Genomic DNA, 23,121 nt, shown 5'->3' with positions numbered 1-23,121 from the left:
GAGGAGGAAGTGCAACAACGTGGCCAGATGAAGAGTGCCTAAAGCGACCAGGTGGCATCTTGCTTCTTCACTTGTGGTTTAGGGTTGGGCTGCTTTGGGGGGGGGGGTTTTGTTTAACTGCTGTCTTGTTTACGTCGGCTTCGGGCTTGGGAACGATAAAATCTTCCCTCTGGTTTACGCTTTTGTCTTCTTTCACGACGTGCATCGAATACCGACTGCGGACGAATACTTTGACCAAGACGAGCACGAAGGCTAATATATCACTACAAGGACGACGAGAAGAAACGCCAGACGACCTAAACAACACCGAGCCTCTTCCGACGTCATCACACTCGTCCTCCCTTCCACCTCCAACCACACACACAAACAGCTCTTCAGCTCGCAAACCACGAATCCGAGCGGACGATAAAACACACACACACACACACACACACACATACACATACACCCAAGAAAGCTCACCGTAAAGAAGAAAAAAAAAAAAAATCACCAAAAATGGCGTCCTTCTTCGTCGAGCTCTGGGAAGGCATCTTCACCCCCGGCCCGACGCCAACCATCCTCAAAGCCACAAACATCACCTTTGCCGCCCTCCAGCTCGTCCTCGGCGCCCTCCTGCTCGCCACCTACAGCGTGCACTTTGTCGTCCTGTCCGTGCTCTGCGGCGGGCTCTGGTGGTCCGTCAACTGGTTCGCCAAGGAGCTCCGCGCCGCCCAGCAGCAGCAGGAGGAGGAAGAGAAGAAGAAAAAGAAGCTCGGGGTGCCGGCTTCGTTGGGAGGGGCCGCTGCTGCTGCAGCGAGTGCGGGAGACGTTTCCGGGTCGAGCGATACCGAGGTCGAGGGACGCGTGGCGAGGAGGAGGAGCGCGAGGATCAAGAAGAGTGCGGGTGCGGGTGCGGCAGCCAAGGCGGATGTCGAGCCGGTGGAAACAAAGGGGGAGCTGAAGCAGCGGTCGTTGGCGGAGTCGGTGTCGAGTGTGAGTACCGAGGACGAGTGGGAGCGCGTTTCTGAGAACGAGAGGGACAAGGACAAGTGATCTGGACGAGCATGGACATGTTGTCTATCCATGGGTGCGATGAATGGCATCGAAGACACATCGCACGCCTTTGATCTCGGTTCTCTGGTAGTGTAAAGGAATATAATGGGCGTGTGCTTCTTCCTCTTGTGTATCTACTCCAAGATGGCACCCCACTGTGTACATACAAATACAGCTCGTCACGACGGCGGATGAATAGGGATCTGACGTCCAACCATGTTCGACAAAGAACTGCCTCAATCTCCACAGCATGACGATCACGGCGTGATTTTGCAGCCGGACCGCTTCCGATACCGTGACATAACAGACCCTGCTCTAAGCTCTATACTCTATACTCCAACATTTTTCAACAGCACACATGAAGAAGACATTGGCCTGTAAACAGCACAACAAAACATCGGCAGAAACAAAATACCTTGGCATCACCCTTTCTCCACGCTCCTAAACACCAAAAGCAAGAAATCACAACCTCCCACACTGTCGTCCTTTGTCTCTTTTACTCAATCAAGGCCAAAGCAAATCAGGCAAAGGCCTACAACGCCTCGCTCATTGCAATTTCCGCAGCTTGTGTGTCATCCGAGCTGCAACCAGCGTGCTCATGGCGCCAATGAACAAACAAACAGCAATGGCGTTGGTGCCCTCCTTGCCGCTGGGGACCTCTTCAGTGGCATCATGCAGCTCAGGGCTCTTGCCGGGCTCGAGCAGGGCAAAGACGATGGTGGAGATGAAGGTGCCGATGAACTGCGGCAGCGTGGTATAGATGTTGAGAATGCCAAAGTAGATGCCCGATAGCTCACCTGATGACGAAGAAGATGAAGAAGACGAGGGCCGCGAAGATTGGCGCGATGAAGGGAGGAGAGAGGGATCCTGCGCGCCGCTGAGCTTGTTGACTTCGATGCCGAGAAAGGCTGTTGGTGCCCACATGGCAATGGCCCATGGTCTGCAAGAGAAGAGGTGAGCGGATGTTCTCATGAAAGCTGGGCAACTATACGAATGATCCTCGAGGAGTCCGGGTATGAAAATCTACTTACATGCCGCAAAGACACATGAGAAACGTGGCCGACACCAAGCTCCTCGCCAGGGGAGCCATGAACATGGCCGCTGAAAACATCAGGTGGCCACAGATCCAGGCCGTCAACAAGTCGGGCTTGGCGCTGTTGAGCTTCTCGAGGAAGCCGGCCATGGCCCGTGGAGGGCGGTGCGTGTAGCTGTCGTCAGCGGGCGAACGAATCACCATAGGCAACAGAAAGGCACCGACGAAGCTGACGGTCGAGTACAGCATCAGGGCCGCGCTGCCGATGCGTCCAATCTCCCCCAGCGTGTCCGCCGACTTTGCAGCGCCAGGCGGGAGATCGTAGCGAAAGTACGTCTCGCCCACCCAGGTGGTGCTGTAGAAGAGAAAGGGGAACCAGCCGATCCAAGACCAGAATTGGGCCCAACAAATAGCCTGGACGCGAGGAGGCAGCGTCATCAGCGTGGATCGGATCTGGCGCAGAACGCTGAAGGGGCTGTCGTCGTTCTGCTTCTTGGTCGGGCCCTTGCTGGCGACCAGGACACGCTCCGTCACGGCCCAGCACGTCACCGCCGTGGTGCCGAGGATGGCCATGGCGGCGATGACGGTCAGCTGCTTGAATTGCGTGTCGCCGAAGCCGGGGCCTAGGATGCGGACGAGGTCGATGGACCCTGCGCCGTACCCGATCATGTGGCCGATGGCATTCATCCGGCTGCCTGATGGATGACAAGAAGAGGAGAAGCGTCAGTCGCATATCTTACAGAGAAAGAGAATCGTTCTCATTGGCTACTCACCCCAAGCGGCTCCCGTCTGCTGCTTCTCGATAGGCAGCGTGTCAACGACGAGACTCCTCGCACACGACATGACTAGAACCGAGTAGCATGATCCATCAGCCAGAGCTCTCTGCAATCAAGCACTCGAAAAGCAAGACATACTCGCATTGATGGCAAAGTCGACTGCGTAAATCGCGCCCACAGCCAAGACAACCGTCGCCCTCATCGTCGCCGCATCCTTGCCGTCGCCGCCCCCCAACGCGGCCACAATCTCGCGCGTGAAGCCCAGCACCAGCAGGCTCGCCGACACAATGACGGCGCCGACCAGCATAAGCGGGCGCCTCCGGCCCCAGCGCGACGTGCTCTCGTCCGCGATGACGCCGACGATGGGCTGCACGATGAGGCCTGACAGCGGGCCGGCGATCCAGACAAGGGAGGTGTTGCTCTTGGTGAGGCCCAGGTTGAGGAGGTAGGGCGTGCAGTCTGTTGAGACACGGGGGCCATGTTAGCTGCTCTGCTGATATATCAAGCCTCATTCATATGGAGGCCATCGTCATCATCGTTGAGGTTCATTCAAGCATCTGCGCAGTTGATCCTCATTGAAGGCCGGAGAGGACAAACTCACACGTCATTTCAATCCCCCACGTAAACCTGCCACAGACGCGTCAGCAATCCAAGCGCATCCCTCTTCCACACCCAATTCCCTCCGTTCCCATCCTCCTCTTCATACATCCAGATTGGTGAGAATCAGAAGATGAGTGAGAGAAGAGAGAGAAGAAAAAGAAAAGAAAAAAGAAACACTCACGTAATCCCAATCGTGCAAAACGTCAAGAGCACCATCTGCACCGTCTCCGTACCTCCCCGAATCGAAGCCCGTCCGACCAAGGAAGCCGCCATCGCGGGCGTCTCTTTCCCTGCTATGCTCTGAACTTTTGTGAGGAATCTCTCTCCCTTTCACCACCAATTCAAGATACCTAGAGATACCCAGGATACCTTTTTTTTCTTTTCCAAAAACCGCTCGTAAAAATGGACAATCGCTATGAAAACATCGCTACAATCACCGGCAAACCCCTCTTCGCTGTGTTTATTGTTTTTCTTTCTGGTGTTTGTGTTGTGTTGTGTTGCGTGTTTTCGTCGTCCCCTTTGTTGCGCCTCTCTCTCTCTCTCTCACCCAATTTTCTCTCACCCTCTGCGTGCCTGAGCCCCAAAAACGGCCCTGAAGAAAGGGGGCCAAATCTCCCGCTTAATGTCATGTCGTGTCTTTTGCTTGGCCTTCCCCCCCATGTTCCTTGGCCTAATAAGGTACCTATTATTAGTGACCCCTGGTGAGACCCCAGACCAACTTTTCGCTTCACGGCCTCTCGTTCTAGACTCGAAACAGCCATACAAGGGGGTCTCATAGATTTCTCGTATTTGCACCAATCCCCCTTCTTCCGCTTGCCAGCATGGCTCTGCAGAAGCCTCGTGGCACAGATCCAACCAGGTTTGAGGCCCCATGTTTCATCTTGCTCTGCTTCTGGCATACCTACGTATCTCTACCAAGCTGCAAGGTGTTCAGATCATTAACCTACCTACATGTACATCTTTCTGATCTCCTTCGCCAGCTGACAGCCGGTCAAGGCACGCCGTCATGTTATAGAGTCAATTACTACAAACCCTGTCGAGCTCGAGCCATATTCGTACAGAAACAATATCATGTCATGGTATCTTTCGGCTCAGATCTGTCTACTCCGTGCTTTGATATGGTAGAACATGTTCAACCCCTACAGATGTCGCATCTCTTCCATTAAGCCGCTTGTTCTCACGCCTTACACCGGGCCTCGTTGCCCAACGCCTTCTGAAATCCGACAAGACAAATCAACGGCCAAGAATGACAAAAAAATGACTGGATCTCGCCTGCTGAAAGAGCCACAGTCAAAAGTCTTCTTCTTCCAACCAATGCATCCCCAGGCTCAAGCTTCTTCGCAAAGGACGATTCAAGAGCTGGCAAGGTAAATTGACACAGGAGCGAGAGAAAGGGAGAGAATGTAAGACAAGGGGCTTCATGAAACAAAAGAAACCGAAAGAGGTCGGGAATAACGTGGGGAGAAAAATAAAGAGATAGAAACGCCTGGTTGCTTGCCTGTCCCTCCTCGATGCCTTTGGTTATTGTGTACACGTGCATCTCCTTGATGCAATCCCAATTTCCATGAACTGTAAGTAGTGTAAGGTAAAAAAAAAGAAAAAAGGTAAGATCCGTCGCTTCGTTTGGGTTGTTTTGTCTGCCTTGCGCCAACGCCGTGGTCAAATGAGTCGATTACGCCTCTCTCTATGAGTCGGCCAATTTCGCAAAGTGTTTGGACCAGATCCAGCCCACCTGGTCCGTTGGGTCGTCTTGATTCTTGGCAAGCCAAAGCTCGCCTTTCTCGGCAATTACATCGAATATCTGTCAAGATTCTCATTGTCAGCATGTCTAGCTCCACAAGAGACGGTGCGAGCTCTGGGATACTAGAAAAAAAAAAAAACATACCTCGCCGGCCTGATACGTCAGATAAGGATAGCCAGCCTCGTGCTTGGTTGTCGAGATGTTAAACTCGAAGAGCGACGCTGCCAGCCATAGGATATTGTACCCATCAGAAGCATGTGCTCGCTCCCGCGATGATGCTCTAGAGGACCGCTGACTCTCTTCGGGGCCGTCCGGTAGAGGAAGGGCAGAGTGAAAGAGATTTGAGAATCTACGGCTGTCGTGCTGGTGGTAGCTGGAATAGTACGCCGTGCCCGAGTCCCGTCGGATGTGAGGCGCCGACTCCGTGCTCTGTCTCGGCATTGAGATTGCCGACGAATCGTAGCTTTTGCCCGTACTCGGCCGCGTGCCTCCGAGCGATCGAGAGGTTGCTGGTACCTCGGCCGATCTCGGGGATGTCATTCCCGCCTGGTTGCTTGACAGGCCGGCATAAAAGTCACGATAATAGTACTGGTGGGGACTGGGAGCTGACGTCCCGAAGCCAGAGGAGGACGGGCCGGCGCTGATGGGGGAGAGGGTAAACGAGCCGCTATGCCGTTTGCCAAAATCGGGAGGCGGTAGGCTTGGTGCGCCTTCGCCGTTGAAAGACTGACTCCATCCCCTATCTACCGACTCTGAGGTTCGGCCTCTAGTCCTGGGCAGGCCGGCGTCGTCTCCGTGGTTCGTTGATTGTGATGTCCTTCCGCGGTAGGCTGGGTTGATGATGCCGATGCTGGCCATCATCTCGTTCGCATAGGGAAAGTCTCGCTGGAAAGTCGAGACTATTTCCTCAATGTCTGGCATCGTGGGCGAGTCCGGCAGCACAGCTCTCATCTTCTCCCTCCAAATGAAGTACCAATTGGCCTGGATGTTGATGAGATTGCTGAGACAAATGTTTCCCACCTTCTCCGTCAGCGCCGAAAGCTTGGGAAGCTCCTTGATTAGCGTATCGTTGAGAGCTTCATACTGCTCAACCAGCTCCTTAAGCTTGGGATCGACGCTTTTGCCTGCCTTCTTCAGCTGCTCTGCGCGCTCCCACACGACTCGGCGCTTTTGTCTCTTCTTCATAGCCAGCGAGGGGTTCCCGTAGGACTTGATGACCTGCTCAAAAGGCTCAATGACATGCTTTCGAATCTGTGACAGCTGTTGCAATAGAAAGTCAGTATAGTCCTTTGCGAGGAAAATTTGCTTTAGGGGGGGCAAGGGAAAGGGAGGTTTGCGAAGCTTACATGCTGCTCGAGCGCTACCTTCTCAATGTCGCGAATGGAGATATTGAAGCGCACCCACTTGCTCTCCAGCTCGGGGAAGCTGCCCGGCTGAAGACGCATGACCAGCTCGATGGCTGATAGGTACTGCAGGAACTCGTGCACATACGATGAGACTTGCCGGGTGTAGAACTCGACATCGCGCAAGACGACCTGTAGCCGCAAGTAATCGTCGCTGAACCTTTCCTCCAGCTTGAGATATTCTGGATCCTCCGGTGGCCGAGTTCCGCCTTGCAGCTTGTCCACCTTCTTGCCAAAGGCACGAGCGAGTCCGGCCTTCACGTCGGACTCCTTACGTTTTCTACCGACGATCTGTCCGACCAGCTCAAAGTTCTTCTTCGTCTTGTTGATCTCGATAATGGCCTCTTCGAGCGCCTCTTTGGCCATCACGAGGGCCTCCCGATCGGGGTGGTCCTGGGGCGTGTGCTGAAGGAGCGTCATGATCAGATTCGGATACTTTGTGATTCGTTGCATCGGCTTGATGAGAAGGGAGTCCAGATCCCAGGCAGCTGTCAGGTCCTTGGCTACCTCATTACACTCGTTCAGCCATATCTGCACCGTCGGGTCCTGCTGGATCTGGATCAGTTTCTTTGCTGCTTGGTCGCTGTTTCGCAGGAACCCTTCGTGAGCAAGCTTCATCTTCTCCATGTTGGCTTGGAAAGTTGGACCGAGCGACGTCTCTCTGTCCTTGGCATCGCTGAGGTCGACGATGGAAGTCTGGCCTTGTTCCGAATAGATGGAGTCTTCTCTCGCGACGAGAGACCGGCCGCCCTTCGGTACGTAAATGCTGGCCACTGCCTCTTTGAGGAGGACGAGGAACGAGGTGTGAAACTCGATAATCTCGTCGCTGTTCCTGAAGATGAGCTTGACAATCTTGGTGTCCAGCTTGGGGCACGCCTCTGCGGTGCCCTTGTAGATTTCCTCCACAATGTTCATGTCTCTTACAAAAATTGCTTCGGTATCCACAAGCTCCTTGATGACGTTACGCCTCTGGATAAGGCGATGCCGCTCTTCGCTGCTTAGCCCCTCGGATTCTTGGATGAATGACTTGGCATCGCTATCCACCTGGGTGCGACCGTCATAGTACCGATCCATAGTCTCCATCGAGGTCAAGTCCATCATCGACAGAGGAGTTTCCGAATGGTGGGAGACATATTCTCCACTCCCGCGATCGGAGTTGACCAACGTGCTGCCATACTGGGACTGCTCATAGAACACGCTCGACGTTTGCGAGTCGATGGCCGAGTTCCGTCCAGAGCGCGGGTGAGGTGCTGGCTCGTGTTTCCCGGGGGAAGAGAGGTAGGAGAGGTCGGAGGTTGCCTCTGCGGACAGATACGGGATGGAGAAGCCTTCGCCCGTGTCTAGCTCCGGGAGCTGCTGGCCAAGCTGAATCGACGACCGCGTCGAGTCGACTGAAGGGCGGACGCCGACTCCGCTATAGGGGAGGCTTCTGAGGGAAGAGTCGTCTCGCCCGGACGAACCGGACATCTTCCAGGAGCTGGCTCGTAGAACAGGAGAGTCTGAAGCCTCGGAGCGCGTAATGCTTTCGACGGAGACATTCGTCCATGCGGTCTGGTGGCTCGATCTGTCGGCCCGAGAGATCGAGGGCGGCGCCAGTAGTCTGTTTGGTGGGCCCGCATCCAGCTGCTCGTCATGCGAAGGGTACAAAAGGTCGTCAAACGTTTCTATGTCCGATGATGCGCATGTAGAGGCCCTGTTCGACGAGAGGGTGCCGCCATAGCGGTACGGGGACCGCTCGTCCTCCATCCCATCGCGGTCGTCCGTCTCTTCGGTGCAGGCATCAGTGGCGGCATCGTCGACATCACTACGCATGCGACGAGCCATTGCCGGAACGCTTTCTAGATCCGAGTGGCAGTCAGATTCATCTTGAATGTCTAGTCGGGGAAAAGATGCCGCCTGCGCAGTCTCCTCGGCAGCAGGGGGCTCGCGTGAGGGCTGCGGCAGAATCGTCACAATGGTTTGGTAATCTTGCTGGGCATGGGTCTCCAAGGGGTGCTCCCGATGCTCATTGTCGTAATAAGCGTCAGGGATGAACGGCTGGTCGATATGGTGGCGATCTTGGCTGATTTGATGGGGATGGGCCGCAGGACGCGGCCGAGGCGGCGACGATGGGAAATCGTCGTCCTCAAAGGGGCTTCTATACTGAGAGCGCTCCCTCGTCGGCACTATGATCTGGGGGCTGAGCGGCCGATCGGACATAGCCAGGTCGGCGAGCTCCGCCTGGGGCTCTGTATCAAACTCCGTAACAGCAGACGTGGCTGAAATGATTGAAATGGTCGACAGAGGCCGCTGCGTTCTGGCCGCGGCGGAGGACGGTGAGGGTTCTGGGAAGCCCCCGGGGATGCCCAGCGTCGGCGAATCATCACCCTTGCCAGATGCCGGGTGCGAGGCTGCATCTGTCGGGATTTCTAGAAGGGTTCCCTGGTTCTCCACAGCAGCGCGAGAGCCATGATCAGCTGGGAGTTCCACAGCCGGCTCCTGTGCCGAGGGGCTCGCGACCAGCCCTGTCTCTGCCGCTATTACTTCTGGAATTACTCGTGCATGGCCGTCCGAGGGCCCCTTATTCGTCGCCTCGTCATCTCCAGCAGTCACCGTGGTCGGTGAATCCGCAGACGTAGATGGGCCTGTAGCTGTGCTACTTGTCGCTGTAGCTTCGGTGGCTGCGGCTTCCGATTTGGCCTCCTCCATCTGCTTCCGCCTCCTCTCCACCGCTTTCTGGCGCACCTCAAAGGCCTGGCTTTCGCGAATGGTCTTGGTGTATGCCAGTCGAATGTGTTCCCGACGCTGCTCGAAGTCTATGGGTCCCACTATGATTTTACGCTTCGCCGGATCGTACGTCTTGGACGACGAAGGGCCGTCCCGTGCATTTGGCCGTGCAGGGGGCTTCGCCTTGGCCGCCGCCTCTTTCATCCGGGAGCTTGCTGTCGTCGCTACGGAGACTGGCTGTCGCGGTCGAGAGCTCCTCAATGGCGGTGAGAGCTTGGGTGGTGCGGTGGACACGTACGCTTGGAGCCGGTTGTTGCTATTACTCGGTGTAACGAGCCCCTGGGGAGGCTGCTTTCGACCCGTCTGCGTGGGTGTTTTCGCTCGGTTCGTGGGGGCGATCGGTTTGGCCTGTCTGCTATTGCTACGACCATTGGCTGGCAGTCTGCGAAGCGCAGAGGGCGAGGCTGATCGCGAAGAGGTAGGACTGGAGTTGGTTGGGCTCGCAAGCCTCCTGCTGATGGAAACGGGGAGTTTGGAGCTGGCGGCTGCCGACGCGTGCGAGACCGAAGGGGTGGCGGCCGCGGCCCCTGCTGCGACAGCCGTTGCCGTTACCGTGGCTGCCGCGAAAGCAGCTACTGTTGGTGATTTCGCCCTTGTCTTTGCTGATGCCGACGCCGATGCGGGCGTAGGCGACTTGGGATGCAAGGTTGTGAGGATGGGCTTCAGCGCCGAGAGATCGCTGCGAGATCGCGCGTGGGTTTTCGGCGTGCTCCCTCGGGACATGTGGACGTCCCTGTACCAGCTGGACGGGGACGCGGGCTCGGCTTCGAGGTCGGAGAGGCTGCGTTGACGCCCCGCGAGGCCGTGCACGTTGGATTCGGACGTTCGTCGCGGGCGGATGTTGTCGATGCCAAAGCCTGGCGCGGCAACGTCGAGCTGGCCCGGGGGGATTTCGCCAAACAGGAGGCCCGGGAACTGAGGATTAGACTTTGGGGATGGCGGCGACGGCTGGGAGGCTGAGGGTGGGGACTTGTGTGGGCGTGGTGTCATAGAGCTGGAGGCGTTCGAGTTCCCGTTAGTAGTGGATGTCTCAGGCTGATGGTTCCCAATACGGTTTGCAAACGACCGCGAACTTCCCGCCGCCTGCTCGCGCTCAACGTGCCGTGGCTTCTGCGAGCGGGCTGACGGGGCCGGCGTCGACGTCGAGCGCGAGGTCGAGGCTGAGTTGGACGACGACGACGACCGAGATTGCTTGGACGAGTTGGAAGCGGGGACCGCCGAGCGAGAGCCTGGGTGCGTGGACGAAGGGGCCGACAGGCTGGGCTTGGGCTTGGGCTTGGGTTTGCTGGACTCTTGCTTGCTGACCCGGGCCACCGGTGCAGCCTGGCGTGGAGGAGCTCTTGGGATGGAGTTGGGGCCGCTGTTCTGATCGAAGCGCTTCTTCAGATCCCTCACGCTGGGGGCGCTGGCCGAGGGGGATCTTGACGACGGCGCCGCCGCGGCTGGCCTGCGGTCGAGGGGGCTCGAGGCGGAGCGCACGGCGGTATTACTGGTACCCTGACGGCCAGCACTGCGATTTGCAGGCGGCTGCAGGTGTCTTGCAGCAGCCCCATCCGGCGTGGGAGGCGGGACTGGCGAGGCCATTGGGAGCGATTGTGGCTCGCCGCCGGGGCTGGAGGCTGTCTCGTAGCTCCTGTAGTAGTCGTCAGGATCTAGGGTGGCAGCTGCATGGTGGGCGAGGACGTGGGCATTGGCGGTTGAGGCGGGCAGGACGACGTCGCCGGCAGCGGGCGAGTGCGAGTGCGAGCGCAAGGTGAAGTTGGAGGTTGAGTTTGAGGCTGGATGGGCCAGCTGGGGGAGATGGAGATGGGGCAGATGGCGAGCCGGCGGATGCGCATCGTGGGCTACAAACACGCTACCATCCAGGCTCGCGCGCTCTACTCGTGCTGGCAGGTGCAGGTCCGGGTCCGGGTCCATAGCGGTACAGGTAGTAGTAGCATCACTCGATCTGGCTGGCGGGCGACAATCGCGGTGCTGATGCGATGCTCGACTGGGCAACGACTGGCCGGGGGCACGTCGAGAGGAGAGGCCCCGAGCATCGATCCGCCTCTTGCTGCGTGTCTCTCGACGTCCTGGTGTCTCTCCGGTGGCGGCACCCTCGTTTGTCAGGTTATCTTGCCCCTGGGAGGCGGGCGGCTTTCGAAGCTGCTGCTAGTATCAGGCCCTGGCCGGCTTCTGTGAGACGTGGGCGAGGAGATTTGGGGGGGTGGTGATTGGAAGGCGACGGGGAGATGGGAATCGAGGAGCTGCAGCTGCAGGCCGGATACGACGCCCAGGGAGGTGGGTGATCCAACCGCTGCAGTCGAGGCCTGCGCATTAACGGCCTGGGGCCCCTGTAGCGGTGCCCCTCACTGGCTCTCACTGGCCCGCGCTGGCCTTGGGGGCCCTCTCGGGGCCCTGTTCAGCCCACCGAGGGCATGTCACTGCTGCGCTCCCACGTCCCGCGGCCAAGAGGCACCAGGACACATGTGAGGTGAAGTACCCCGAGGTACCGCCCAACCGTTCTCCGTGAGGTGGTGCTCAACCTAAGGTAGGCATCGATTCTAATATTGCATGCGTGTACTATGGTCCTCAGGGTATGTAGCCAGCCGCAGACGGGTATCGACCAGGGCTTTGCTATGGCTTGTGGAGCACGAATTCATGTACTGAAGTTCTGATATTCAGTAACGGAGGTGTGTAGCAGTCTCTAGGGTGACTTGAGCACCCTGGTCAGAGAACCCTGGTCGGTACTCATGCACTGTTGACTACTTTCGCCGACTACCGCAGTATCGCATTCGACGACTAACGTCGATTTTAGTACCTAGTGGATGTTAGACGTGGACGGGGCTGTTTAGTCTCCGCCGTTAGAGGCTGGATGATGGGGCTTCTGGTCGTCGTCTTTTCGATTTCTGTGTGTGACTGCCACTAAAATAGCATCTAGGACTTCTTTGCTACCTCGAGAACGGAAAAAAAGAAAAGAAAGGGAAACGGCCGTGTTTCACCTTGATGGGTTCCCTCGTTGTATCTTTTCTTTTCTTTGCTTTTCTTTCTTTTTTTTTTCTCTCTCTCTTTTTTCTCCCCTCCTGTTCCATTTGTATTTGCACATTAATACCGCCTGGTCCGTTTGACCTTGGAGAATGCTTTACTAGACTGGAATTGGCGGCGGAGAGACAGCTTGACGAGTTCCCACGTTCTGCACGGCTTGTTTCCGCAAGTTCCTGGCGACGTCTTGTCGTACCAGCAAAGTCTTCACGAGTAGCACCGGGCCTTGTCTATTTGAGAACGCAGGGGCACATGCAGGTTGGCCTGCTGAAGGAGGTCTGACAATTTACTCTTCGCCTCAGGATCTAGTAATCGTGGCTTGAATGAGGCGTCCATTCATCCATCCATTCAATCAGCTCTTATTGCATGACCGGTAGCTTGTGTCTACGACGTCTTCGCCTTCACTATTGCCCGCTACACCAACCGTCAGTCTCCCCTCCTCCGTTGTGCTCGGACTAGGTAGAGTCGACGAAAGCACGAGCAGGATCGCACAGGTGCCGCCATCTCGACGAGCGGCGCTCTAGTATTGAAAGCTGCCCCCAATGGGCCCAATGCAACTGGGCTTCTCTGCTACTACTAGGTAGTAGCTCTCAGCAATCGGTGGATCGGTACTGGCGGCGCGCGTTCGATCTTCTCCGTACCGTATCCTGAGACCCTTTTGCTCCCACTGAAATTTAACCTGCAGGTGAGCCGGAGGTACTCGCAGGTACCAACAAAGGCGACGGGAGCTGCTTCGTGCGATTGCTGCCGAGAGGCCTAAAGTTCCAGCTTCCACCTACTTGTACTACTACCTGCACTAGCCCTGTCACCAGTCAGGCACCTCGGATTTGTGACAGAACCTTGAGTGGATGCTTTTGATCCTTGTCGACTCTCCGTGATGGATTGTTGTGACTGTTGCCATACCAGCAACAGCGTCGAACGGCGGCCCTTGAGAGCAATGGCCGTTTGTTTGCCGTCTGACGGCGCAACACGCCGTCGGCTACAGAGGCTGACAACGGCTCGACTGTGCTACCAGCTGCCATCTTGTGTTTCCCCGTCATCCGCAGCAGTTGAGATTGCTTCAATGCCGATATCCTAGGCCAGGCCAGCGACCAGGTGTCCACGTTCCGTCTGCCCTCTCCGATCGCGATCGCGATTCTCGGACGCGGACGCGGCTGAACCTTGCTGATCCTTGCCTAGGCAGATTGATCCTTTGCACTGCTTCGGGCAGCTGTAATTACGAGCATATTTTGGCCCTTAGTAAAGGTACCTAGTCATACATAGTATGCTCCGAAATGAGAAGCGTTCGGGAGTGGTGGTGTCGAGATGCTAGAGAAGTTGAACACGTTCAAGCCACATGCAGTTGACGACGTTCGGCCTCAGCCACAGCGGCGCTAGTTCAGCCACGATCTCTCATAGCGTCAGGCACAATGCAGTACTTTGGTGCCCCATACGGTAGGTACTAGGTAAGGAGTACCCACCAGCTGTTTATCGTACCTACTGCCGCCTTTGTTAGCAAACGCGACCTCGACGGCTTCAAGTTCAGCAAACAAGCCCAGCATTTCGGCAACTCAGCGAGATGTCTCGAGGCAAGAAAAGGAAGCGCGGCGCAAATGACGCGTCGCCCAATCAGGGTTCCGCCTCGTCCAAGCATTACACGCCCGTGAAGAAGGACATACTGCAGCAGCACTATCCTCTGGTGTGCACACTACGGGAATACGTCCTCTCCGAGCTCCCGGGCACCTCAAGGATCAGGCGCAAGAAGATCGCAACCTTGGGGCCTGGCCCAGATGCCAGTGAAGCCGAGACGCAGCTGGCCCATGTGCTCGACACTGCCCTGGTCGGTACTGCCCGGTCGATTCCAAAGTCCGACTCAGGGGCCTCCACATGGGAGCAGTGGGTGTCCTTCTCTCAGAAAGGCGACGAATCGTATGTGACTATATCTAAGGGGATAGCTTCATCGTTTGGAAAACAATCCGAGGTCTGTTCATGCTCCACCACGTGCGCATCCCATAGCTCGAATCAGGCTAAATGGCCTGAATGTAGATCGTGGACTTCGTCATCTGGCTGCTGTTTTCGAGAGAGAAGGCTGGGCCATGGCCGAAGCACGTCCTTTGTGACGGCTTCCGTAAAACTGCCAGAGAAGATCAGTCCGCCCGGTCAACCATTCCCGGGATATACTCTTACTATCCCAACTTTCATGAAAAGGCACTGAGAGAGGCTCCGTGGCCACACCTTCTGGCCCTCCTCGGCCAAGCTGGCGAGAAGGTGATGATTGATTTGCTATCAAAGTGCTCAGTATTTCTCAAGGTCGATGCAGGCCTGGACAATTACATCCAGATCACTGGTTGGTGTGACTTTTTGCCGCCTTTGGGGTGAATCCTTTTCTGACCATGCTCGCCAGGTGTCCCATTGTCTGAGCTAGATACCAAGACGCAAGATGATGTTGCAAGGTCTCGAGTCCGCAAGCCCTCAGAGATCACGCTTGTTCGCAGCAGGATATTCTATGCAAAGCCGACCACAACCGCGAAAAGCTCAGTTCATGCAGGTTTCAAGCATATCCGTACGTCGAGCCCCCTTTTCTTGAGCTATGCAAGCCTGGGATGAACTGCTGAACAGACTAGACGCTCTGAATCGCTACCAATACGTCCGTGATGCTGCCGGCACCGGTGCAGATGGTCAGCAGTCGACAGATATCTGGCAGAAGAACGAGATGAATACGATCAGGCTCATGATGCACATCTTTCCACGTCAATTCGGTCTACACAACGTCTTCACTTCTGCTGTCGATAAGACTCAAACGGCCCAAAAGTTCCAGGACTATACATTCCGCGAAGATGAGATCAAGAAGAAGATGGGGCTTGGTAAACAGTCCGCTGAGAAGGGCCTGTCCAAGCTGCCCAAACGGTTGAGAGGCTCACCCAAAGAACTTGTGCGGCGGTTGCAATTGCTACATGGTCGATGTTCGTACTTTGAGCTGCTGAGACACTACTGTCCGACCTTCCTTGACGGACCTCGTGGGAGCGGAAAGAAGAACGGCCATCAAGATTCGCCAGCCCTCTCAGCGCCGACGCCGAGTCAAGCAACGCAAGCCGAGTCTCAGACCAAGCGGCGCACACGCCGGCAACCCGCAGATGGTTCGGCGCTCCCGGAGTACAACTCTGTTGTTGAACTGGCCTGCCCCGAGGCATGCGTCTCAGCATTTTGTCAAACGGCGCTTTCGAAGATTATACCAGACAGCTTTTGGGGCAGTGAGAGAAACTGCCATAACAGAACTGTGTTTCTCCGCAAAGTAGACCATTTCATCAAGCTTCGGCGCTTCGAGATGATATCACTGCACGAGATCACGCAGGATTTCAAGGTATGCATTGGCCTTTAGCGGAGCGAGAAAGGCGTGAAGATGTCTTGGTACTTATTACGGGTCACAGGTGACAGAACTCGCGTGGCTGGTGCCCCCGGTCTGCAAAGGGCAAAAGACCAGCCAAACCGATATGAACAAACGATACGAACTATTTTACGAATTCATCTATTATGTTTTTGATTCGCTTTTGATACCCCTCATCAGGAGCAACTTCTACGTCACGGAATCCAATACGCATCGGTTCCAAGTGTTTTATTTTCGTCACGATGTCTGGAGGCTAGTTGCAGAGCCTTCGATGTCCAATCTCAAGGAGGGCATGTTTGAAGAGGTCAACCCACATCAAGCCAGGCAAATTCTCGATTCCAGACGACTTGGCTTCAGTCAGCTAAGACTCCTGCCCAAAGGCACCAAACTACGTCCAATCATGAACCTCAGGCGCCGGCAAATGTTGCACAATAAGACGACCAAAGTACTGGGACCCAGCATCAACTCAATCCTCAAGCCTATTCATACAGCATTCAAATTTGAGAGGGTATGTATCGCGACGGATCCTTTCTCGTTCTCTGCTTACCGCTGATCTACCATAGATTGCCAACTCATCCAAGCTGGGATCAGCGCTTTTTGCTGTAGGAGACATTTACGAGCGCCTTAGAGCGTTCAAAAAGTCTCTGACACCAAATCGCCAACATACGTTCTACTTCGCAAAACTGGACGTCAGGGCAGCCTTTGATACAATTCCTCAGTCGTCAGTTCTGAGTCTGATGGCCTCAGTCCCCAGCCAGAAGCGATACCTTTTTACAAAACATTCAGAGGTAAAACCAGGTGAGCGGTTGGGTCTGGCAGAATGGCAGACTACCAAGCCAGTTCGCCGTTGGCACTCCACAGCCATGCCCGTCAGCGAACCGGTTCCCTTTCTCGACCGCCTGGAAAGCGGCATGGGCAGCATGAAGAAGAACACCGTCTTCGTTGACAGCGCTGTTCTGCAGGTCCACGAGACTAGCAGCCTTTTGGCTCTCCTGTCCGAGCATGTAGGACGCAACATTGTCAAGATTGGGAAGAAGTACTATCGGCAAAAGAAGGGTATCCCGCAGGGCTCTATCCTGTCAACGTTTCTGTGCAATTACTTCTACGCCGACCTGGAAGCCCAGCGCCTGAGCTTTCTGAACGAACCGAAATCTCTTCTCATGAGGCTCGTTGACGACTTCTTGCTCATTACGCTGGACAAGGATAAAGCGATTCGGTTTGTTGAGACCATGCACCAAGGCGTCCCCGAGTATGGTGTTGAAGTTGGTCGCGACAAAACACTCGTCAACTTTGACATGGAATATGAGGGCGAGAACGTACGAAAACTTGACAAGGGCAGCAAGTTTCCCTATTGTGGCACGTTTATTGACTGCAAGACGTTGGAGATTACCAAAGACCGGCGGTCAAGCAAGGACATTGGTATGTTTTTTCTTCTCCTTTTTTTTTTCTTCTTCTTTTTTTTTTCTTCTTTTTTCTTTTCTTTGTAAAGGCTCCAGACGGATTTATATGTGCTTTGAGCAATAGTATCTTCGTGCTAATCATTTTCCTACAGATATTTCGACATCCATGACTATCGAATATGGGCGTTCACCAGGCCAGAACTTTCAGCGAAAAGTGCTCAGTCAGTGACTATCCAAATTCTATTTGTCCGTGTCACTCATGGCCAGCTAACATGTAGCCATTCGTGTTACAGATTCGTTCAAATACCAATCCCATCTCATGTTTTTCGATACAGAGCACAACTCGGTCGATACAGTACTGGGCTCCTTGCGCGGCGCCTTCGCCGAGACTGCGCTCAAGATGTGGGCTTACCTGCGGTGTCTTTCTGCTTCCACACGGCTCTCGGTGAATGTTGTCATCGGTAAGCCTTGTTTTGAAAGTGAACGGGTTGTCACTCGATTGCTGATATTTCTCTCTTTGATGTAGGGACAATCAAGAAAGTCGTGGATATCGCATTCCTCATCCTGACGAGCAAATGGAGGAAGATGCGGTTTAAGAATTACGCCTGCAAGATTTGCAAGGCGCAGGTCATGGCGTAAGTCAAGAATAAGTCAAGGAAAGATTTGGAGATGGGTGGAAGGGAATAGGCTGGCTAACTGCTTCCAAGGACCGGATACTCTGCCTTCTTAGAAGTGCTCGGCCGGAGACAGACTGGGTATGGCGAGGTGATGGCCTGGTTGAAAGGGGAGACTGCTCGGCTTGCCACGAGGAAATGATATCAACTAGGTAATTAATGATTCAGAGAAAGAAACCAATGGAAAGACGTGCATTATTATCAAAATTCCGAGGATGCATCCAAATATCTTCATCTAAAGCGTCTATGAAAATGGCGATGAAACACGGTCTCTATCCTACCTAATTTACAAGGCAATGCCAGTCTGCCACCACGTCTCTCCGATATGCACCTTGGGTAGATGGTCCCTATCCCAACGCCACCAATGATCACCCTCGAATCCAAACCCCAAGAACCGAAATAAGGAAACAGGAACGGGCTCGACCGTCCACAGCCCCGTCGACGACAGATCGTCCATGAAGAGGCCCGCCGTAGAATACAACCAAACCAACGCAAACGCCAAGTTCCCAGCCCGACGCACCACCCGCGGCATCTCCCGCACATGCCCCCTCAAGAGCCACGCCGCCAGCCCCTGAAGCAGGACACCCACCATCTGCAGGAAGAAGAAGGCCGGCGCCCTCCAGGGCCTCGTCTGCGGCACGGACGTCAAGCTCCCCGAGGCATGCAGGACGCCCGACTGCGCAAAGGAGACGAGGGCGGCCACGACAGAGGCCAGCGGGGTGCCGCGCCTGAGATAGCCCTCGCGGACGAGGTACGTCGCCGGTGCGGAAAACTGCATGCGGAACGTCTGATGCCAGAGGCCGCCCCACCAGCCGGCGAGGCCGCGGTCGAGGACCTGCTCGAAGGAGCCAAACGTCGAGGCGAACTGGAAGAGCGCGGCGCGAGAAGGGTAGAAGCGGCTGGCGAGCCAGTACTGGACCAGGTCGGAGACGGCAAAGACGGCCTCGATGGCGGAGTAGACGCCCGCGAGGCAAAAGGCCTCTCTGTAGGCGAGGAGCAGCCAAGGGGGCAGGTTGCGGAGATGGGGCGGGAGCATGTAGCCCTTGTGATCGGGGCCGAGGATAAAGTACGGGTCCTTGACCATGTACACGGAGAGGAAGTCGAGGACGAGGTAGAGGAGGACGACCTTGGCGAGGCGGTCGCGGACGAATTCGCTGGTTGTGTGGTGGCGCTTGTAGCCGCTTCTGCTGACTTTGGGGATGGAGACGATGTCGACTTTGTCGCCGTGGGAGATTTGGAGGGGGATTTGGGGGCGAGGGAGGGAGGAGACGGACCAGTTCCAGCCTTTTCGTCGTTCGAGAGATTAGATATGTTAGTCTGCTGGTAATTCTTTTACGCAAAGCTCCGATTATATATACTTGAACAGAAATGCTACTCACCGGCTCCTCGGAAACTGAGAATCAAGTCTGTCGTCCATGCCAGGCGCTCTAGAAACCCTCCGGCTGAAGGATACGGCTCCCAGATGTACTCGTATCCCTCCTGCTGTTGAGCGGAATCCTTTTCGGAGCTCTTCAAGAGAATCTTTCGCGTCCGAAGGCCAGTTGCACTTCCATTCCCGTCTCCTCCATTTGCAGCCCCCTTTCCCCCCTCATGACCAGTAGATTCAGCGCTTGCATCTTCTAGCCGACCCTGTCCATGATTGCTGTTGTCCGCATCATCACTGCCTGCCACCCGCGCCAAATCATCCCCCTTCTTGACCCTCCGCACTCTCGCAGCGTCAAACTGCGGCCTCGTCCAGACGAGCAGATTCAGGCTCAAGATGGTCCCCCACGTCGACGCCAGCCCGGCCGCATACGCGCACGCCATGTTGGCGCTCGACACGTACCGCAGATGGTACACGTTGGACCAGACGACGAGGGCCATGGCCAGCCACCGCGTGCGATAGAACCACGTCCGGCGGCGGTGCGGCACGGCCAGCCAGAGCGCGGGCACGACAAACGGGCCCAGCAGACACCAGGGGAGCAGCAGGGGCTTTGCGACGCCGCTGGCGACGGCCAGCTTGAAGGTGTCGCCGTAGGCGGTCCGCACGGCGTAGGCGAGGCCTTGCAGAGGCATTTTGGCGATGATGGGGTCGAGGTCCGGCGGCTCCATGGTGATGAAGAAGTCCTGAGGCCTCGATGGCGTCTTTCTATATGAACGGCTTCTTCTTTGGCTATCTTTTTGATCTTTCCTCACTTGAGCTCTTCTTTTGGTCGCGTGGCAACTCCGTCAATGCAGAGAAAAGGGCGCGCCAGGGGTAAGCAAGATTTTTTCGTCTCTGATCAGCCAGAAGGTTTCCTTGACCCGGTCATGATGCGTCTTCGAAAAAAAAAGCACAAGTCTTGTTTCCGCCCAGCCGCATGTGATGTGAGACTTTAGCCCGGCCACGTTCTTATACGATGATGTTTGCACAAACGCAGGGAGACGGAGGGTAAGGTAGATACTAGATTTCTTTGCTTCAAGCCATGCGCCGCGTTGTCTTAGTGGCGTCGTCTTAAGACAACATACCTAGACAGAGAGAGACAAGGCGGTCTGGTCCGGTGACACCATTGACTTTTTGTCTGGATGATCGATTTTGCGCCCCCCTTTTGGTCTCCCAATTTCCACCGTGACGTCGCTCAGGTGTGTTCACAAGGACGTGGAGACACGGCGCTGGCTGGTTCTCGCAAGTAGTAGGTAGGTAGGTAGGTATGTAGTAATGGCTGGCCTATCGGGACGGACAGTCTGCAGGGGGAGCCAAATCTTGCACGGTTGAGACAAGCATTGCGGCTGAGGGACAAGGGTGGCGGCGCTACCGTAGCAGTCGATCTCGGTGAGCTACCTAAAATCTCCGGCCAGGATGACGCTGACTTACCCGGGGGCCATTAGTTCTTACTATCTAGATATTCATGATGGCCTTTGAGATGAGAGGCTATGAAGAGTCTGCAATTCAGGAGTTATGTGTTGCTTTCATTTAGATAGTTTCTGAATCGCCTACACTATTGAGGCAATCATGGATGCGTTTTCTGAATTTTGAATGCCAACTGGGTGAGCGATAGCTTATATCGCTTGAGCCTGTTTAGCGACAACATCGAGAACGAGGAGCCGATCGATGCAACAATGCCTTTGAGGAGTAAACGAGCAGAACCATGACAAGACGAGATTCTTCAGAAAGAAAGTGCTAGCATGAGCTGACTACCGTTTCAATCTGGTGGTGAAATGTAAACTTTGCTCACTATACCCGCCATGTACCATCTCAGACGTGGTGGTGATCTCGCGATGCCATCACCTGCTTATCCGCATCTCACTCCCAGCCCTCATTCTGTCATCGTCAAAAACATGAGAGAAAGGACAAAAAAACTGCAAAAAAATCAAGTCGCATGCGCATTTCGAACGCCGGGATTTGCACCCGGGCTGTTGGCATCTGTTAGCAGGCACACATCATCTGAGCGGTTGACAGCTGCGGCACTCACTCTCTCCCTTGGGAGGGGAGCAGGTTCACTACTACCCCACGTCCGAGTTGCAAGCAAATGTTTGTATTGCAGCTTATAAAGGGCGAAGGTCATCAGGGTGCTGTGCTGTGCTGTGCTGTGCTGTGCTGGCAATGCCTGGGAGAGAGGGAAAAGGCTCCATGGCTGGGAGGCGTTGGTGAGCTGGCAGCTGGCAGCTGGCTGCAGCAGCTTGGACGTTTGCTTGTGCGATGGTGGTGAGGCTGCTGATAGGTGAGGCGTGGGGGTGCTGCGGCAAGGGAGGCTGCATATAGTACTATGCCCTGCTGCAGCCCGGCGTCTAGAGACTCCATTCTGAAATTGGAGTTTCCCTGCTTTTTGAGTCGTAATACATAATGCATTTTGTGCAGTGATATGCGTGGGGGAGCAGTGTATAAAGCATCTGAGGCTGGGCATCATCCGTCGATAGGCACAAGGAGGTGCCAACGGAAAGCATCCGTGATAGCATACTATACTATCCAGATTGACCCCCCATATCCGATAGCCAATGATCATTTCTACTACAACTTGTATGGATAGCAGCCAGTCGATGACTTATCCCACCCTCAGAATATATCAACTGATAGTAAGGTACTATTCATGCTTCATTCGAACACGCCGAGCGCCTCGATGGATACCTTATGTGGTGGAGCTGCCGACTGCAACTCTAGGTACCAGTTAGATAGACAGACAGGGTTGCTGCGTCCACTCACGCCTGCATACCTAAATTAAAGTAACAGCACAGCAAGCGTCACTCGTCACTCATAGGTACCTACCTAGTAGTCAGTCAGGCAGGCTCGATGACTCCCTCAACCCTCAGCCTCATCACGACTCTGTTGCCTTCACTTCCATCTGCTACTAGTACCCAAATCCTCATCCCGTCCCCATCACCCACGCCAATCTGACCGTCATCTTATACAACTACTCATCAACCTCCAGCCAAAGCGCCTGATCTCATCTCGACTACATACCTGCTAGCTCTGCCCTACCCAGCTCAAGCACAACACCAGCTCCTCCGCCTAGCCCCAGGCCGCTGATCCGCGGCATTCTATGGGTCAGATCTCCCTAGCAGTGGCACCAAATGGCCGAGCCAACAGCCCTAAATTGCTCTCGCGCCACGAGGACCCCGGATGTATCTCCGGGCCAGCCAACAGCTCCTCCTCGACGCTACCTTGAGGTTGTGTGTACCCTGGACGCACTTTCGGCCAGTCCATCGCGATCGGCCTACCTACTCGTGCCACTGTGTGCTGCTCTGGACGCTTAGAAAGCCAACTCCAGCGGTGCTCGATCCTGCCCTTGGTTATGTAATTATCTGGGACTACCAATGGTCCATCTCTGGACCCTCGGCCTTGACAAGCCGCGGGCTGTCCGATGCCTCCGTAATTCCGCGAGATTCTGCGAGGAAATTAATCAAGTCAGAGCCCAATGGCATGGACCATCACTACCTACCTACCTACTTACCTGTACGATACCTGTGCGTACAAAGTAACTCGTAAACGATTGTCGTCCATGCTCTCCGCTGACAAACCAGTCGACCCATGAATCCTGCTCTGCCCGTTGGTTGGGCACAGGACAATGCCCGGTTTGGAGTACCTCCCCGGTACCTGCGAGCTGAGGCAGCGCGTCTGCACGATCCCACGCTCTCGGCCTTACCTTGGGCTCTTCTCGCCGCAGCAGCTGAGCCCAGATGCGGTGGTTGGGTCTGAATCATTCCAGAAGAGACGAGACCGAGCGAAGCAACCGTGCCCAAAATACGAAGCGGAGGCTGAGGTAGATACTAAGGTACTATATCTGGTACCTTTGCCTCGAGGTACCTGCCGGGGTCTTCAAGTTCCTGGAAGTTGTCGCGTGGAAACCACGCCAGT

The 23,121-nt window shown here is 55.3% G+C and overlaps 4 protein-coding genes across 4 annotated transcripts; 1 reads left to right on the top strand and 3 right to left on the bottom strand.

The window, feature by feature from the left end:
• Positions 1-495: 495 nt before the first annotated feature.
• On the top strand, positions 496-1,053 carry TRIREDRAFT_21664 (uncharacterized protein; the record flags this gene model as incomplete). Its single annotated transcript, XM_006962463.1, has 2 exons — positions 496-767; positions 822-1,053. 2 exons carry the CDS (start codon positions 496-498, stop codon positions 1,030-1,032), a joined length of 483 nt encoding a protein of 160 aa, XP_006962525.1. The 3' UTR covers positions 1,033-1,053.
• Positions 1,054-1,578: 525 nt separating this feature from the next.
• Positions 1,579-3,714, bottom strand: TRIREDRAFT_56341 (uncharacterized protein; the record flags this gene model as incomplete). The annotated part of the gene is made up of 6 exons (XM_006962710.1): positions 1,579-1,972; positions 2,064-2,760; positions 2,839-2,910; positions 2,962-3,300; positions 3,443-3,468; positions 3,623-3,714. The coding sequence occupies 6 exons, from the start codon at positions 3,712-3,714 to the stop codon at positions 1,579-1,581; spliced, it is 1,620 nt and encodes a 539-aa protein (XP_006962772.1).
• Positions 3,715-5,125: 1,411 nt separating this feature from the next.
• Positions 5,126-11,268, bottom strand: TRIREDRAFT_120482 (uncharacterized protein; the record flags this gene model as incomplete). Its single annotated transcript, XM_006962709.1, has 3 exons — positions 5,126-5,242; positions 5,327-6,442; positions 6,529-11,268. The coding sequence occupies 3 exons, from the start codon at positions 11,266-11,268 to the stop codon at positions 5,126-5,128; spliced, it is 5,973 nt and encodes a 1,990-aa protein (XP_006962771.1).
• A 6,828-nt stretch (positions 11,269-18,096) lies between these two features.
• On the bottom strand, positions 18,097-19,865 carry TRIREDRAFT_104514 (uncharacterized protein; the record flags this gene model as incomplete). Its single annotated transcript, XM_006962708.1, has 3 exons — positions 18,097-19,094; positions 19,190-19,397; positions 19,482-19,865. The coding sequence occupies 3 exons, from the start codon at positions 19,863-19,865 to the stop codon at positions 18,097-18,099; spliced, it is 1,590 nt and encodes a 529-aa protein (XP_006962770.1).
• Between the last annotated feature and the right edge of the window lie 3,256 nt (positions 19,866-23,121).

This window comes from Trichoderma reesei (genome assembly GCF_000167675.1).
Source record: "Trichoderma reesei QM6a unplaced genomic scaffold TRIREscaffold_3, whole genome shotgun sequence".
Lineage (NCBI taxonomy): Eukaryota > Fungi > Ascomycota > Sordariomycetes > Hypocreales > Hypocreaceae > Trichoderma > Trichoderma reesei.
Note: the sequence above shows the minus strand (reverse complement) of the source record. Positions and strands in the feature narration are given on the sequence as shown.